The sequence below is a fragment of the Macaca thibetana genome, chromosome 13 (assembly GCF_024542745.1).
Source record: "Macaca thibetana thibetana isolate TM-01 chromosome 13, ASM2454274v1, whole genome shotgun sequence".
NCBI lineage: Eukaryota > Metazoa > Chordata > Mammalia > Primates > Cercopithecidae > Macaca > Macaca thibetana.
In genome coordinates, this window is record NC_065590.1 from 81,961,645 (window position 1) to 81,979,836 (window position 18,192).

The 18,192-nt window shown below is 52.9% G+C and overlaps 1 protein-coding gene across 6 annotated transcripts in view; it reads left to right on the forward strand.

Annotated features, from left to right (window-relative positions):
• DNMT3A (DNA methyltransferase 3 alpha) overlaps positions 1-18,192 on the forward strand; it is a 110,521-nt gene that overhangs the window by 33,795 nt on the left and 58,534 nt on the right. For 4 of the 6 annotated variants that reach the window (XM_050753613.1, XM_050753614.1, XM_050753618.1 and 1 more), the window contains exon 3: positions 8,354-8,458. In XM_050753613.1, coding sequence (XP_050609570.1) covers positions 8,354-8,458 — 105 coding nt within the window. Of the gene's footprint in view, positions 1-4,773; positions 7,587-8,353; positions 8,459-9,713; positions 10,182-18,192 lie in introns of those variants that run through there. The other 2 variants (XM_050753616.1, XM_050753617.1) reach the window with 2 other exon arrangements.

Consider the following 18,192-nt stretch of genomic DNA (forward strand, 5'->3'; position numbering starts at 1 on the left):
TTAAATTGGACATTACTACATGTCAAATTTAGTTAACCTTGCAGTCAGTACAGTCTTGGGTGGGGGTTGTTTGGCCCCTGGAGACAGGCTTGTGTTGAAGCTGGACTCTGTCACGTGACTTGGCAACATGGCTGTGAGCAGGAAAACGGCTCCTAGTTGGCTTGAGAGGTTCAGACGAGATGGTGTGTGCGAGTGGTTAACACCGGGACGTGGCATATGTTAAGTTAGCTTTGTAATTTATTTTGGATATCTACCTACCCATCCACCCACCCACCTACCTGCCTACCTACCTACCTACCTACCTGCCTACCCACACCTTGTGGTTTAGACCCACTGCCGCCCTATGAATTGCAGGGGTGCGGGAGAACAGTAGGAAACCATGGGTGGGGATGTAGTGTGGGCTTAGAGTCCACTGAGAGCCTAGCACGTAGAGGGAATGTTGTCTCTCTTTGGGTCATCAGTCACAAAAGGCCTGAGGTCCCTTTATCCCTTGAACAAAAGTGAAACAAGGCAAGTGATGATGAGAACTAACTCCTGATGCAGGGGCTGTAGATCCCTTCAGGGGCCTAGGTGAGGGGCCATAGTCACTTGGGTCCCTCATGCTCTTAATGGCCAGGTTAGGGATGGAGCCCAGCCCTGCCGAGAAGGTGAGCTGCCTGGGGTCAGGGCAGGAAAGGCCAGGCTCAGCTGTGCAAAAAAGAATGGGCCAGGCGCAGTGGCTCACACCTGTAATCCCAGCACTGTGGGAGGCCGAGGCAGGTGGATCACTTGAGGTCAGGAGTTCGAGACCAGCCTGGCCAACATGGCAAAACCCTGTCACTACTAAAAATACAAAAATTAGCCTGGTATGGTGGCATACGCCTGTAATCCCAGCTACTTGGGTGGCTAAGGCAGGAGAATTACCTGAACCTGGGAGGTGAAGGTTGCAGTGAGCTAACATCTCGCCATTGCACTCCAGCCTGGGTGACAAGAACGAAACTCCATCTCTAAAAAAAAAAAAAAAAAAAAAGGTGGCCGAGTGCGGTGGCTCATGCCTGTAATCCTAGCCCTTTGGGAGGCTGAGGTGGGCGGATCACCTGATGTCAGGAGTTCAAGACCAACCTGGCCCACATGTTGAAACCCTGGGAAAAAAAAAAAAGAAGAGTGGAGCTGAGTGGTAGAGCAGTATCCCAGGATAATTGGGACATGAGCCTTTCCTCTCTGGCACCTGGGCTTGGCGCAGGAGGCCTGGTCATGCCCTGCAGCTGCCTCTGCAGAGAGCCATAGGGCATTAGGGATATTCCTCATAATCATCCCACGTAATGTTTTTGCTGCATGGAAGGGCATGCAAAAGAGTGTTCTCTGCATAGTGATTGACTCACTCCGTCATCATGATTAGTTAGGAGGCACTCAGAGCAGGATAATGATCAGAGGTTCCTCAACTGGGGCTTAGAGAGGCTACATGGCTACAAAATAGTTTTATCTGGATCTTCCCCTTTATTAAGCAAGGGCTGGCAGAGCTGGGTGTGCTGCTAAAGGAGCAGACATGAGTGGGCTTGGTGCCATGGAAGTGGCCACAGGCAAAGTAGTGGCACACTCCACTCTGGGCTCAGCATGGCATCAGATACTTGTTTACATGTCGTTGTCTCCCTCTGAACTGAGTTTCCTATTTGTTTATCTTTGTATCCAGTACACAGTAGGTGCTCAATAGATTTTTTGAGTGCACCCCTATGTCTGGCCTTGTGATGGCATCAGGTACTTGTTTATATATCGTTGTCTCCCTCTGAACTGAGTTTCCTATTTGTTTATCTTTGTATCCAGTACACAGTAGGTGCTCAATAGATTTTTTGAGTGCACCCCTATGTCTGGCCTTGTGATGGCATCAGGGTACTTGTTTATATGTCGTTGTCTCCCTCTGAACTGAGTTTCCTATTTGTTTATCTTTGTATCCAGTACACAGTAGGTGCTCAATAGATTTTTTGAGTGCACCCCTATGTCTGGCCTTGTGATGGCACTGAGACCTCAGAGGTGGACAGGGCTGAGGTATGCTGCTCTGTGGGTGTGAGGTCTGTCCCACCCTGAACCTCCAGAAGACAATGAAGCCCCAGCCAGGTGGACAGGCTGTGGACAAGGGGCTGCAGCTCTGGCAGGAGGGCCTGGGAACCAGACGGGCACCAGCATTGTCAGCTATTTAGCATTTCTGGAACATCTCTGTGTGCAAGTACCCAGGAAATGTGGGGGACTCAGAGGCGCCAATGAAACACAGCCCCTCCCCTTCAGGAGAGTGGCCTTTCAGGAGGATGGAGGGCTTTCCTCAGTAATTATGACACCACCTAAGCAGTCAATGATTATTTGTTGGATATTGTTGAATAATTGAAATAAAGGGCCAATGAGCCTTGGGAGGTGACTGAGATCAGAAAAAGTAGGGGGCTTTGGAGGGCTCTGGGCCCATGTGCATCTACAGTGATTCCCAGGCCACTGCCTGACCCCTCACGCTGGGATCAGCCTCTGCAGGTTGGCCTGGGCACGGGTGTGCGTGCGAGCATATGTGCATATGTGTATGGCGTTGGGGTACGCGAGCGTGTGGCTGTGACTTCAGAGCCTGGTGCTCAGGCAGCCCGGGACAGGGCTCTGCCTCTTGCAGAAGCCAGTTTGTTTCACTGAATCCCATGATCACAGACAGTCCCTGGGAGGCCAGCCAGCCAGCTGGCAAAGGCTGTGCATGCTTCTTGTCCCAGGGGGCCCGGGCAAGTAGCTGGCTAGATCCGGCAAGTTCATCCCCTCGACTCAAGCACCAACTTGAGACATCTGCTCGACGGATGCTGGGTCAGTAGCATCCGGTTTAAGTACTGAAGGGAACATACGTATGTCAGGCTGGCTGTCTCTAGGCAAGGGCCTCAAGAGACATAAATCTCTTGTGGGGAGGGGTCCTGTGTCTGGGCACAGCCAGCCCAGAGTGTCTGTTCCTGTGAATGCCAGTGTGCCTTGACTTTGGATTGCCTGTTATCTTTATGGTGTCACTGTGTGTCTGTTGATGTGGTAGAGTATAGTGGCATGTTGCAGTAGAAAGATCCATGGGCTGGTAAACAAAAGGTGTAAATTTTGGTTCTAAAGGCCTCCTTTCCTGGCTCTCTGATCCCTGCAAGTCAGATAATCTCTCTGAGCTTCAGGTGTTTCACTTGTGTAATAGAAAAAAATAATACCAGCTCTGCTTTCCGTAAAGTGTAAGAATACAATGAAATAACATATATGAAGATGCTTTGTTAATTACCATGTACAGTGCAAATGTGAGAGATTATTACCGTCATAGCCCAGCGCATCAGAATGAGACGTTGTATATGGCTTAAAATAATCCATCCAGTGAGCAGTGTTGAAATGTAGGTCAGATCATAGCCTCAGAAGTTTAGAGAGAGGAACCACCTAATCTCACAGGCCACCAAATGTGAAGGTGCTTTGAAAGCTGCAAAGAATGATATAAATGCAAAGCGACAATTATGTTTAAGTCTAGAAGGGACGTTTTAGTCCTCTTGTTTCCTAATCTGGAATCGTAAAGATCCGAGAGGCACTGGAACCTGGTATACAGTTGTATTTGTACAGGTTTGTAGATTTGTACGTGTGCCTCTATTTGCGTCTATGGACTCATGTCAAGCACCTACTCTGTGACAGTCATTCATCAAGTGCCTGCCTTGGACTAAGTGCATCAGTCTAGGCATTCTGGATGCCAGCATGAATCAGACACCCACACTTCCCTCAAGGAGCTGACCACTGTCATGCTGGGTAGGGAAACTATAGGAGAGAAAGGGTCTTTTAGCTCAGTCTAGGCAGGGGATGGGAGGAGGGGGCCTAGGGGCAGAGAATCCAGGATATGAGGCTGGAAAAGCAAGTAACAGTTTGCTGATAAACCTGACGGGAAGGTGGTGCGGGCAGAAGGAAGAGTCTATGCCCAGGGACTGAGGCTGGAAGCAGTTTGCTTTTGCGCTTGGTGCTGTCTGTTGGGACCACAGTGTGGAGAGGAGACCAAGGTGATCCAGCCAAATCCTGGGGATCTTCCTGCACATGAGCTGAGGAGCTTGGCTGGATCCTCCTGGCCCCCGGAAACCCCCATGGCAAAGGTTTAAGCTCTGCAGAGTGGCATAATCAGCTTTGCATTTTGGAAAGCTCCCAGAGCCCTGGTATTGCCACATACCTTGCGGCAGGAGCACCCGCCAGATGTTGGGCTCTGTGTGGTAGTGAGGGATCGCTGCATATGGTGGGCGGCGTGCTGGGATTTGCACGAGGCAAGGAGGGGGTTGGGGAGGATGGAGTGGGAGTGAAGTACGAATCAGGATGTGTGGAGCGGGGGAAGGTAGCAGTTCTTGAGTGACTATCACGTGTCAAACTTTTGCTACATCACCTCATTTAATTCTTATAACATCACTGTGAAGTAGGTATCATCCCATTTTATAGATGAGGAGAGCAAGACTCAGGGAGGTTAAAGAGCTTGAGGTTACTCCTAAGCAAAGAGCAGAGCGAAACTCCCAGCCCGGCTCTGCCCTCTCCAAAGCCTACTTGTCTGGAATTTCCGCCCCTCCCCTCTGCACTGGAAGTGTGGACAAATTCAATCCCCTGGCTTGACAGATGAGGAGACCAACCTGGGCTCAAGTCTCTTCCCGTGAACCGTGTTACTGTTTTTCAGCTGTTCCACGTTACCACAGATCAGATTCTTTTCTTTCAGAGTATTAGCAACGCCTACTAATTCAGGGCTACTTGCAGATTTGATAAGCATATTTTACATTCCTTTGCTCAACCCATCAGCAAAGATATGGAATAAAACAGACCCCGTGACAGATGCAAGAATGAACCACTTGCTACGCTTCCTTGGAGCCGTTGAGGGGCACGGCCCGAGCCATCTGCTTACCCTTCTCGGCGTGTCAGCCCCCTCCCTCTGCAGAGGGAACCTCAGGCAGGCCCAGAGCAGAAGCATCACTTCCCGCTTTGCCCTAAGACTCCATCAAGGAAGAGCCGGTGGAAGAGAACGTGCTTTTCACAACACTGCGATTACAGCCAAATGTCAAGGGGAAGGGCCAGGAGTTGTTCAGACCTGGCTCTCGTGGAGACTCCAAGCATGGCCCAGAAGCATGCGGGGCCTGAATGCTGGACCAGCCGTGAAGCTCCTTGCACCAGGTGTGGGGTACACAGAGCACCCCTGCCTGGCACTCCCCGCCCTCTCTGGACCTGTCAGGACCTGAAGAGGTGGCCTGGCACCGGGGGGTCCACCCCTCCCCCCTGGGCTGGGTTGCATGGAATTGAATCCAACAGGGAAAAAGATGTGCCAAGCACCTCCAGGCCCAGCACACATGGTGTAGGTGAGAGATGCCAGCAGGACTGCATATGGCAGAGGGGTGGCCTGTAGGGGCCCCCAAAGGCTTTCTCCACATGCCCGATGGAAGCTGGTGCCCATCATGAAATGTCAAGCGTCTTTGTTTTTAGGTCATTGCTGTGTGGTAACTGTGGTTCCCTTTCACTGATCAGAAGCTCTGGTTGGCTTTCACATCTCAGATTAGTTCACAATAAAAGAAGTCAAATGAATCCCTCTGTCACTAATGCAGCTTGTTAAAGAAATAGTTTAAAGCCCAGAATTTAGGGGCAGTAGGAGTTTTTCCAGAATCGGCCCTAGGCGCTGGGGATTCGGCAGTAAACAAAACAGACAAAGGGGCAGACCTTTTGTGAAGCTGTCTTCTCAAAACCCGAGAAGCAGACGGGATGGACACCGTCATACCCCCATTTTATGGATGAGGAAACGGAGGCTCCGAGAGGCTGCTCCTGTAACTGTAACAAGGAAATGGACAAGCTGGGCTCATGCCCACTTTGCTCTTTCCATGACCTCACATGACCCCTGGTGATTTTACAAGTGCTGATCAAGACAGTGCCCATTTGGCACCAGTAGAATCGGATCAGAAGCCCCACCTCAGTCTGAAATTCTTAGCAGTTGCGTAGATCCAATCAGAACGTTCACAAATACTCAGCTGCACTGGCAACACGTCCTCTCTGTGTGATCCCTTCTTACACGTTTGCGGGGGTGGGTCTGGGGTCTTCAGAAGATGGTTCAGAAGCAGCAGGCCTCCCCTCCCATGGGGCGTGTGCCCTTGGGCACCCTGAGCCCTCATGAAGGCTCCCACGAGTTGGCTCCTCTTTCCATAGCCTTTCTGCCCCCACCGCCCCTCTGCTGTGCTTTCCTGAAAAGAGCCCCTGAAGGATCTCCAGCCTCGGGGCTGGCCTCTCCCTCCATAGACAGCACGGGGCTTCCCAGTCCCCTGGCGTCCTTTCCAGATGCTTCCTCCGCTGTGCTCCTTAAATTGTCCTCTTTGGCCCTTCTCCAGCCCACACTGCCATGTCACTCTGCACAGCTTAGTGACGGTGCTCTTGAAGGTCAGCCGTTCTGACCCCTAGCTAAGCCTCCTCATCCTCAGTATCTTTCTCAGACAGCTTTGGTCTCTGGCGTTGGCAGCTCTCCCCTTCCTTGTTCCCACAACACACCTCTTCTGCACCTCCGAGCATTCTCTATCTCTTGTGTGAGCTCTGCCTGTCTCCAGCTTGACTGTGGCCACCACCTGTGCTAAGACCGGGCACCTCTGTTCACCTTCCATGTGCATGTCTTTGGAGGCCTCCCAGAACTTGAGCCATGATGGTCTGCCCTGCAGACATGCCTCAGCTGGAGGATGGATGGAGGGGCCAGGGATGCTCTTCCTGCTGGTCTTACGTCTACAACTGGTCACAGTAGGTTTCCATTTGTGTGTCCCACTATCACCAAAAATTAATGTGGCAAACCACAAGGTATTTTGCAATCACAGAAAATGAAAGTTGAGTAGGATGTTGAGGGCCATCTTACTCAGGTCTCCAGGAGAGCTGTGGACCCTCTTCTCTATCTGTGCTGCCAGCACTTCCCTGGGTTGGCACCCTCCTCGGGGAGGGCCCAAAAGCCATCTTTGGCTCCTGACATCATGCGGGGTATGAAGAACAGCCTGTGGTCCGTCTGCAGGGTCAGGGCGTCTTTCACCCTCCTTCCCCAGCATCATTTCTGCTGGGGATTAGTCATGCCAGAGCCCGGCTGAGTCAGAAGGGACTTGTGGGTGGTTTGTGGCCAGGCTGGAGTAGTGAGGCAGGACTTTCTAGGTTTATTGCCTCTGTGCCCCAGGAGACAAGCACGTCAGGGCCCAGCCCTGCACAGGTGTTATGTGAGGGGTAGGGAGTAAAACAAACTTCTGTTCCAAACTCAGTGAACGCAAGAGATGGAGAGGAGCTGAGATTCGGTGGTCCCTGAGACCCTCTTGCAGGCTGGCAGGCGTGCATGGTGCCAGTTCCACATGGCAGGGATGTTCGCAGCTGTACAAGTCCTCCACTTTCCACGGTCGTTCATTTTAAGCATTGCCTGGACTTCAAGTAGATATTACTAAATTTAATATTTCTTTTCACCTGTTTTTCTTTTTTTTCTTCTTTTTTTTTGAGACGGAGTCTCGCTCTGTCTCCCAGGCTAGAGTGCGGTGGCGTGATCTTGGCTCACTGCAGCCTCCGCCTCCCAGGTTCAAGTGATTCTCCTGCCTCAACCTCCCTAGAAGCTGGGACTACAGGTGCGTGCCACCATACCCAGCTAATTTGTTGTATTTTTAGTAGAGACGGGGTTTCCTCGTGTTAGCCAGGATGGTCTCAATCTCCTGACCTCGTGATCCGCCGGCCTCAGCCTCCCAAAGTGCTGGGATTACAGGCGTGAGCCACTGCGCCCGGCGATTTTATTTTCAATAAAGGTGATTCCTTAAGTAGATCACAAATGTAATTGTGTACCTGTGAACAAAAACTTTCTCATATAAATAAACTTTTAACTCAAATCCTTTATCAGAGCTTGTGTTATAATTTTATGGTTTAGAAAATGTAGTAATAAAGAGGGAGAGATGCCTTCTGTTGGGGCAGCAGGTCTGCCCTGAAGTTCCCCTAAGGATGTATTATTTATATATATATACAAATCTGTATTATTTATATATTTATATATGGGTGTGGGTTTTTTTGTAGAGATGGAGTCTCACTATGTTGCCCAGGCTGGTCTCAAACTCCTGGCCTCAAGGGATCCTCCTGCCTTGGCTTCTCAAAGTGCTGGGATTACAGGCGTGAGCCACTGTGCCTGGCCAAGAATATATTTTAAGTGGGGCTCTGAGGGGTGACTCAAGCCTCACCAGGCAGGAGGGGAGGTTGTGGAGGTATATTATACAGCCCTGGAAGTGTGGCTCGTGGAACAGGAGGAGGCTGGGGCTGGAAGGGAGGCCAGGGCCAGCCCCTGACAGGCCTGGAATGCTACACTGCTTGGATCCACCTCGGGCCTCATAGGCTGTGTCTGTGCCTGCAGGACGGAGAGGAGCAGGAGGAGCCGCGTGGCAAGGAGGAGCGCCAAGAGCCCAGCACCACGGCACGGAAGGTGGGGAGGCCTGGGAGGAAGCGCAAGCACCCCCCGGTGAGTGTCACATTCTACACACCCTCCTGTACACACACACAACACACATGTGCCTGGGCTGTCGATGGCAGTGATGTGTGTCCTGCAGGAACCTGGAGACATTTAAGACCAGGTGATGGGGTGCACCCCTCCAGCTGCAGATACCCCATTTTTCAAATCCCACCCTCACATTTCCATGTTTTCTTATTTATTTATTTATTTACTTTTTTACTGAGACGGAGTCTCACTCTGTTTCCCAGGCTGGAGTGCAGTGGTGCAATCTCAGCTCACTGCAACCTCTACCTCCTAGGTTCGAACAGTTCTCCCACCTTAGCCTCCCAAGTAGCTGTGATTACAGGCATGTGCCACTATGCCCGGCTAATTTTTGTAGTTTTTGTAGAGACAGGGTTTCGCCATGTAGCCCAGGCTGGTGTCAAACTCCTGACCTCAAGTGATCCGCCCACCTCGGCCTCCCAAAGTGCTAGGATTACAGGCGTGAGCCACCGCGCCTGGCCACATTTCCCTGTTTTCTACATAGAGAACTGAAGGCCCTGAGAGGCCAGGGGACTTGGCTGGCTGGTCTTGGGCCTAAGACTTGGACCAGGCCCCTGACTCCTGGCCTCCCTCTGGAAGGGAAGCAAGAGGGCCTGCCAGAATCCCAGGCTGGATTAAGATCTCCCTGGACTGTCTATGCAGGCCCCTCCCTACCACACTCTCACCCTGGGTCTCAGCCCCTACCTGGAGGAAGGGAACTGAGGCCTGGGAGTCTGATCAAATTGGAGAGGGGAGATGCAGGCTGAGGGGTCTCTGTGAGGGAGCAGGAGAACCAGGGCCCTGGGGAAGGAAGTCCTGCAGGCCTGTAGGCTGCAGGGCCAGCCCCAGCCCCAGGCTTCTGGGAACCAGGGCTGCTGAGGCCTGGGGGCAGCTCTGGAGAACAAGACCCCTGGGCTTAGAGTCAGACGTGGAGCAGTCATTATTTCCCAGCGCCAGAGACAGCTGGTTCATTTCTTTTACCCGCTTCCAGCTGAGAGTGGTAAACTTGGAGCAAGAAGGTAAGGGGGAGTCAGAGGCTCTGGATTTGTTACTCAGCCCTTCAAAGAAATGTTCTCAGCAGGTATGGAGCCCAGGACTTGCTCCCTTGGGGTAGAGGGCTGGGTTGAAGGTGACTGAAGTGAAACGGGATGGTGGAGGCAGGGGGTGGGTTCCTGGAGGTGGGAGGTATGGGAACCTGCTGGGTACTGAGACGTACCCCTGCCAATTCTGCCTGAAGATTTGGAGGGGGGGGTGGGGCCTGAGTGAAGTCATTTTACTGGTAAGTAATTTTAAACATTTTAATATTAAAGCAAATGTGGATATGTTATGGCCTGGAATGAAAAATTCACATGACATTGAAAGATAAAACGGGGCTTCCGAGGACTTTCTGGCTGGCAGCAGACTCTAGATTCCCAGGGCCCCTGCACCCTCCTCTACCCACAGGGCACCTTGATGGAGAAGCTGTGGGAGGAGAGCCAGGCTGGCATCAGAGCACACTGGTGACTGCACATTTGCAGCATGTCCTGCCTCCTGAGGCTTGGCAACCTGCAATCTGCTAAGCAAACTGCCCCTGTCCCCATCCAGTTTCTGAGGACAAGAGCCACCACCTGTAGCAGATAAAGACCCAGCAACCCTTTGATTCATCTTTGAGTCTCGGAATCAGAGAGTAGCCACATCGCTGAGAGGTGGAGTGAAGCACTCAGGTGAAAAGGTACAAGGAAGTCAGGGGCAGGAGTGTGGGGATATCACCTAGACAATGACAGAGAAGAGGGGCACTGCTGAGTGAGGGGAGAAGGGCCGGTGGTCATACATCCCATGGCCTGAAGCAGGCTCCAGTGCAGAAGGAAAAACACTGTCTTTGGGGTCCAAGAGACCTGAGTTCAAATTCTGGCTCCACCACTGGCCACCTGTGTAACCTTGAACAGCTGCTGCCTGAACCTCAGGTTCGCCTTCTAAAAATAGAGGAGAAAACCTCCTCACCCCTGTGAGAATGAAATGTTGCAAGCGCCAAGGAGCCTCAGCAAAGGCCAGACCTGCCCCTGCCCAGCCAAACCTTTCCTCTTCAGGAGGCCATGGCAACCGTAGTTTGACAGAAGAGCAGCACCTTGATTTAATGCTTCCCAGCATGTGTCCTTGAGCGAGTCACCTAACCTCTCTGGGCTGCTTCCTCATTGGGTAAATACGGCTGCCAGTAAAGCCTGCCCTGTCCACATCTTGGGGCACTTGGCAAACAGCAAAACAGAGTTCAAATGTGCAGGCTGGGCCAGGCGCAGTGGCTCACGCCTGTAATCTCAGCACTTCAGGAGGCCGAGGCGGGTGGATCACCTGAGGTCAGGAGTTTGAGACCAGCCTGGCCAACATGGCGAAACCTCGTCTCTACAAAAATACAAAAATTAGCTGGGCATGATGGCAGCTACCTGTAATCGCAGTTACTCGGGAGGCTGAGGCAGGAGAATCGCTTGAACCCGGAAGGCGGAGGCTGTAGTGAGCCAAGATTGCACGACTGCACTCCAGCCTGGGCGACAGAACGAGACTCCGTCTCAAAAAAACAACGTACAGAGCTGGCTGTGTAAAAAACCTGCTCCACTGCAGGGCCCAGTGTCCACCAGGCTGGGGTGCAGGCCTGTGGGGTGGGGGCCCAGCATCGGCCTCTCAGCAGCCCTGGGATGCCCCTCGTGGTCTGGATGTGTTCTAGCATAAGTCCTAGGTTACACCTGCAGTCTCCTGGCCTCTCAGGAGAGGCCCAGGGTGAGGAGGAGCATGGGAAAGGCAAAGCTGATTGGGAAGTCAGCTGTTGGGAAAGCGACTCCTTGCACATTGGAGGAACCAAGAGAGACTGACCCCAAGGACAGCAGCCAGCACGGCCTTTCCTGGGAGCCCATGTTGGGGGATTCCTGCTGCAGCCAAGGCTCAGCCCTTGTAGCCACAGGTGCTGGTCCTGGACTCTTCCCCTCCCGTGCAGGAGCATAGCAGAGAGGGCTTCTGAGGACCTGTTGCAGCTGTGGCCCTGGCAATAGATTTGCCAAGGAGCTTTAAAACAGCTGAGTGTGTCATCCAGCTAAACCTAGGGAGGGAGCTTGGCTCAGGTCCTGACAGGTGTGATGGGGGATGGGGACTGGGAAGTAAGAGATGAAACCCTGGGTGGAGGCTGTGGCCTTCCACAGCCAGCGCTGGACAGGGAGGGTCCAGGTACACCCACTTAGTGCCCTCACCAGGTCCCACCCCCAAGCCCGAGAAATCCTGGGCTCTCTCCTCCTTTTGCCGCCAACGACTGTCTTTCTTGGCCTTCAACAGGCATCTGTTCCTGGGTGCCTTCTGCCCCCTGGCATTGCCCTCACCCAAACCAGACTCCACTTGCCCCCTGCATGCCCAGGCCAGTGTGCTCTCTTTACGACAAACACTTTCCACTTACTGAGCAATGACCATGTGCGGGAAGCCACCAGAGGAAGATGCCTTCTATTTCAGCCAAGTGTGCTGGAGAGAAGAGGCCACACATAATCACAGTAAATGTAGCACCAGCACGTCCCTCTTCAGGAACCCCCGGGGACTCCATTTTTTAGTGGACAAGATCTGAATTCCAGCCCCTCACCATCTGACCACTCCTTCCCCTGCTATGCCTGATGCCACCCCTTTGGCCGCAGAAACCTCACCTTCTCACTGCTCCCCAAACACACCAGCCAGCCACTCCTCCTGCCCACCCCTTACACAATTCCACAGCCTGCCTTCTCTCCGCCTGCCCCAGCACCGCAGCGCAGCAGAACCTAGCCTGGAAATGAAGCCCAGTTCAGCCACTGTGACCCACACTGGCCTCTCCCTTCTCGAACTGTTTCTAAAATTAATAAAAATGAACTGATAAAGACAAGTTCCAAGCCCACCGATCACACACATGGGACTAGTGGTCTGCAGACCTCACTTTGAGAAGCGCTGGTTGTTACCTGTCGGTACAGAACTGAGTATAACTATTCAGAAGCTTTTATGTGTATGTGATAATGTTGCCACATCCACGTGCTGTGATTTTATATTTTACAACCATATCATTTCTTGTTGCCTTGAAAATTTAAAAATCTGAAACCAAAGCTTGAGCTTTCATCCCCGACAGTTTGAAAATGCACCACCATTGCATAGTCACTGAGCTGTGCCACGCTGAGGGCAGAGACCAGCAATAAAGGTTCACAGTTATGCCGCATGTTACTGCCTACAAAGGCCTTTTACAGGGGTTACCCTATTTGATGCCGACAAACCTGTATGAGGTAGTTGGGGACCACTTTCATTATCCTCACATTCAGAAGAAGAGACTGAGGTTCAGAGAAGATGATCAGGACTTGGACTTCACGCCTCTCAACTGCAAAGCCTGTGGTGCTCTTTCCTCCTTATCACTGCAGCCATGCAGTTTGGCTCCTGGGTACCTACCCAGGGGTTGTCTTTAAGTTAACATGTGAATTCAGGGCTGCTGGAAAAAGTGTGTGGAACTGGTCCAAAAAGCATACAAAGAAAATATAACTGAAGAGAGTTATTGACACAAATACCAGGGAGCCTGTGTGTAAGTGCCAAAGGCTGCAGGGGGCTGAGGGCGAAGAGGTGGGCCTGCTTAAAACCAGCAACGGCCTAGTTGGCTGCAGCACTGGCCAGAGAGCCAGGATGCTGCAGTCAGAGCCGGCAACAGGAAACAGGAAGTCAGCTGCAGGGCAGGGCGGGGCTTAGGAAGGGAGCTGGCACCTGGGCCAGGGCCTGCGGGCTGGCCAGTGCCCATGATGGGGAGGTGGGGGCCAGTGCGTGGAGCTGAGCCAGTGTGGGTGTGAGGTGGGGAGGAAAGGGCAGCCTCTAAGGATGTTGCAGGGTGACAAACGTGGGTGTCTGAAGCTGGTTCCTGCCTGGTCACCAGCCCAGACAGTCCTGCAGAGGCCTTTGTCCTTCCTGGGTGGTTCTGGTTGGAGCCCTGAAGGGAGAGTTTCTGCCTTTGCCCAGCAGGCCCTGGGGGGAGTGGCCCTGTGGGGCTCCATCCCCTATTTACTAGCGATGCGTATTTATTCATTGACAATTTATACCCACCAACTTCCTCCAGGGTTATTTTTGCTCAGAGGGAGCACTCTGAGGTCACCTCCTGCTAAGAATAACCCAGAATGGGAGGGAGGGAGGAGGAGGAGGGGGCTGGGTGCTGGTGCTGAGCTCAGCTGAGCCCAAGCCGGTGTTAGGGCTGACCCTCCAACACCACAGGAGTGAGCCAGTCCAAGAGAGCAAACTGCCCCACTTCAGAGCAGATGACTTGGGGTATAAATGGGGAAGTTAGGGAACCATTCTTCTATAGCAAAAGTCAGCTAGGTACAGCTTAGGGCAGCTGTTGGAAGTTTGCAGTACTGGCTAGCTTTCCAGCCTAACAGGACCTTTGATTCTTCTCCAAGTTAAGACAGAGTTCAGCTCCCCTGTCTGTTTTCAGATCAGAGCCCCTCCTGGGCTAACCCTTCGGACCTCGGCTCGGTGACATGGTGCCCCTCACTTTTATGCACACTTCCTGACATAGTGTCTCCCACTCCTGGGCTGCAGCCCCTGGCCCACTCCCGGAGGTGGCTCTTCTTCCTGTGAGTCTACATCAGTACACGCTGCTGCCCACTCTGTCGCCTCATGTTTTGGAAGGCGTGAGGAAGACAGGCCGACACACTGCTTGTGAGGTAGAGCCTATGGTTATGAACTTTGCAGCTCCACCCACCCACTCCCCGACCTGAGCAGTGAAATCGACACCCGCTACTGGAGTCCCGCATGGAAGGGCCTAGCCCGTGGTGGGGACTTAAGTGCAGTGGGACTCCTAAGGATGCTGGGAAGCCAGGGAAGACGGAGGAGGTGGGGCTTGACCTGGGCCTTAGAAGGGAGGTGACATATGGAGAAGTCAAGGGGAAAGTGAGAGGCACCCCTGACCCCAGGACCTTGCTGAGGTGGGTGTGGAGGAAGGAAGGCATGCAGGGCGGGAGAGTGTGGGGAGGCCCAGAGGTAGGGGCTGTGAGCACACAGACACAGGCCTGGCTGAGGGGATTAGGGATGCATTGAAAAATGTATACAGGGCTGGGTGCAATGGCTTATGCCTGTAATCCCACCACTTTGGGAGGCCGAGGCGGGTGGATCACTTGAGGCCAGGAATTCAAGACCAGCCTGGCCAACATGGCAAAACCCCATCTCTACGAAAAATACAAAAAAGCCAAACGTGGTGGCACATACCTGTGGTCCCAGCTACCTGGGAGGCTGAGGCACGAGAATCGTTTGAACCTGGGCAGGTGGAGTTTGCAGTGAGCCGAGATTGCACCACTGCACTCCAGCCTGGGCTACAGGGGACACTCTGTCTCAAAACAAATAAATTATATATATATAAAATAGTAGCTGCGTATGGTGGTACGCCTGTGGTCGCAGCTACTTGGGAGGCTGAGGCAGAAGGATCTCTTGAGCCCGGGAGGTTGAGGCTACAGTGAGCCTTAATTGTGCCACTGCACTCCACCTGGGTGACAGAGCAAAACCCTGTCTCAAAACAAGAAGAAAAATGTTCTCAATCTTGATTGGAAAGGTAGTTTGCAGGCAGCCTGAGGTGCTTTTACTCTTTATCCTCTCTGAAAAATGTGTTATCTGGAAGGTTGTGAGGAGGCGGATATGACGTGATAGGAGTCGTGTTTGAGAAACTGGCTCTGGCACCCGTGAGCATGGCGTTCATCCCCGAACATGAACACATGCTGGAAGAGGGGAGGGGGCGGGGGCGCCAGCAAAGTCCCAGGGCCTGTGGGGGGTAGCGGTGGCGGGGCAGAATTGGCCAAGCCTGTGCTGCTGGCCCTGGGAACGCTGGAGAGGAAGGGGTGAAAGGAGGCCCTAGCAATGGCACAACAGGGACAGCGTCAGCGTTGTTGTTAGAGACGAGGCTTCTGGAAGGGAGCAGATGGGGAAGGGGCCCCTGTTGAGGCCACCTTACATAGCTGATCTTATCTGGGGAGCATTTAAGTAGAATCTCAGAATCTCCTTTTTTTTTTTTTTTTTTCCAAAAATAATCCCTGTGTTTATTTTCATCTCTCCACATCCCAGGGCCACCTTCAGCGAGTCATTCATTCCCACAGGTCCTGGTCTTGGTGGCCTTCCTGGGGCCCCATGAGCTTTTCTAGGGCCTGTGCTGCACCTGCATCGTTCCTCCCATTGCAGGTACGCGCTGGCACACGCATCTGAGGAGAGCTGTTGACATGGGTTTTCTTTCATCATCCCCACCTAGAGAATTTTGTACATTTTGGTTCTCCTACCTCAAGAAAGCCATGAGTGAGTTGGAAAATCTCCAGAGAAGGGCACTAAATTGATCAAGGGGAAGGCCAGGCTGCCAAGAGAGGACAGACTAAAGAGATTAGGACTCCCCGGTCTGCAGAGACAAAGGAGAGGACGTGATTAAGGCTATGAAATCATGTCGGGTGTGGTGGGCTGAGCACAGCACAGCTGGGGAGCGGAGGGAGGACACCCATTTGAAATTTCAGAAAGGTAAACGAAGCACAGAAAAGACAGCACCATTTTCCATGGTGGGTTCCCTTCTTACAAACCTGTCACTCTAGGGATGGCAGAGATTGAAAACAGAAGCAACTTCAAAAGAGATTTACTTAACGTATGGGATCTCTCATACGTAAGGGCTTTTTTTTTTTTTTTTTTTTTCTCTTTTTTTGAGAGGAGTCTTACTCTGTTGCCCAGGCTGGAGTGCAGTGGCGCGATCTCAGCTCACTGCAACCTCTGCCTCCTGGGTTCAAGCAATTCTCCTGTCTCAGTTTCCTGAGTAGCTGGGATTACAGGGGTGCACCACCATGCCTGGCTAATTTTTTTTTTTTTTTTTTTTTTTTTTTTTTTTTTTTTTTTTTTTTAGGGTCGAAGGGATTTATTGAAAATGAAAGTACACTCCACAATGTGGGAGCGGGCCTGAGCATAGGGGGCTCAAAGGCCTTTTTTTCTGTATTTTTAGTAGAGATGGGGTTTCACCATGTTGGCCAGGCTGGTCTCGACCTCCCAACCTTAGACGATCTGCCTGCTTCGGCCTCCCAAAGTGCTGGGATTACAGGCATGAGCCACCAAACCCAGCCAGCATAATGGCTTTTTAAAGGGAGCCTCCAGCTCACTCTGAAATCCTTTGAGGTTGACTTCAAAGAGCACAGCCAGGCCCTCTTCCAGGTGGACCAGTTACCCGCTGGAAACAGAACCCTGAGTGGGCCGGCCACTTACTGCGCATGGTCGTTCTGGCATCCGTTTGCCGTGGCTTGTGACGACCTAGCTAGGCCACAGACTGAGTGACCTCTAAGGCTTTGCTGAGCCCAGAGGTCTCTCCTCAGACACACGGGTGGAGAGATCTCTGGGGAGGAGGGAGACAGGCAGCTCCCAGCAGATGTGGTGAGGGGAATGGTAGGACCTGGTGGGGGTGCCCGGGCTGGGACCAGAGTTTCCGGAGTCATCCCTCTGTGGCCTCTGGTCCCACCATCCCTGACCCCACTGGCGGCGCTTTTAGCTACCCTACAGGGAAAAGGGAAATTGGAGGAGTCAGGGTCCTAGCTCCATAGCATTGGAGCCTGCTCCGTCCATCCCAGGAAGGCTGAGCAAGGGGGCATCTGGGGACCCCTGGCCCCTCCTGGAGTGGGCATGGGGTGGGCCTCTCTGGCTCTCCCTGCCACAGGCCACTTCCAGCTGCTATCAGATCTCTGGTGAGGGCTGCCAGGGGGAAGGGGGCTGCAGGAAGGGCGGGGGCGGGCAGTCGTGGCCCCGTGCCAATGCTTCGGGGGCAGAGCTGCCCTGCTTACGTGGACATGCAGCTGTTTCCTGAAACTAGAGTCAACCTGGAAAAATCCAGGCTAGTTGAGGGGTGATGGGCCTGCAGAGCTGAGGAACTGGAAGGAGCGAAGAGTTGCGGTACAAGTGGAGGGGCTCATTGGCGTGTCTGTGTTGGCATCGCACGGCTTCCTTGCACCCCTCTGTCCTGTGGCTGGCAGTGGGTGTCTGCAGGCGTGGGGGCGCCTCCTTCTCAAGTCTGTGCATGTGACGGTGAAGAGACCGTGGCTGGCCTGATGCCAGGGTTCCCGGGTGGCATGGAATGGATATCACGGAGGCCTTAAAAGCACCATGGCAGGTCCGGCCCTCTGGGTGACCAAGGTGAGGTCACCCCCCTATCTGCTGGGCTCTGGGAGAGTAAGCAAGAGGAGCTCCTGGTGGGAAAGGAAGAGGCAAGAGAGGAGGGAGAATGGCATCTACCCATCCCCCACCCCCATGGAACCCCCCCCTTCCTGGGTGAGCGCTGCATGTGGGCTGCAGCCTGGGGACAGGGCTCCTTGCCCCAGGTGCCAGGGCCTCATCTCCCCTGTACCATGACCCTCACCTCTCCTCCTCCTGGGTTTTAGATAACAATAGTAAAGCAATACTTAAAAATCACTTCTGGCTGGGCGTGGTGGCTCACACCTGTAATCTCAGTACTTTGAGAGGCCGAGGCAGGTGGATTACCGGAGGTTGGGAGTTCGAGACCAGCATGGCCAACATGGCAAAACCCCATCTCTACTAAAAATATAAAAATTAGCCAGATGTGGTGGCACACGCCTGTCATCCCAGCTACTAGTGGGGGCTGAGGCAGGAGAATCGCTTGAACCCAGGAGGTGGAGGTTGTAATGAGCCGAGATCACACCATTGCACTCCAGCCTGGGCAACAGAGTGAGACTGCATCTCAAAAAAAAAAAAGAAAAAAAAAT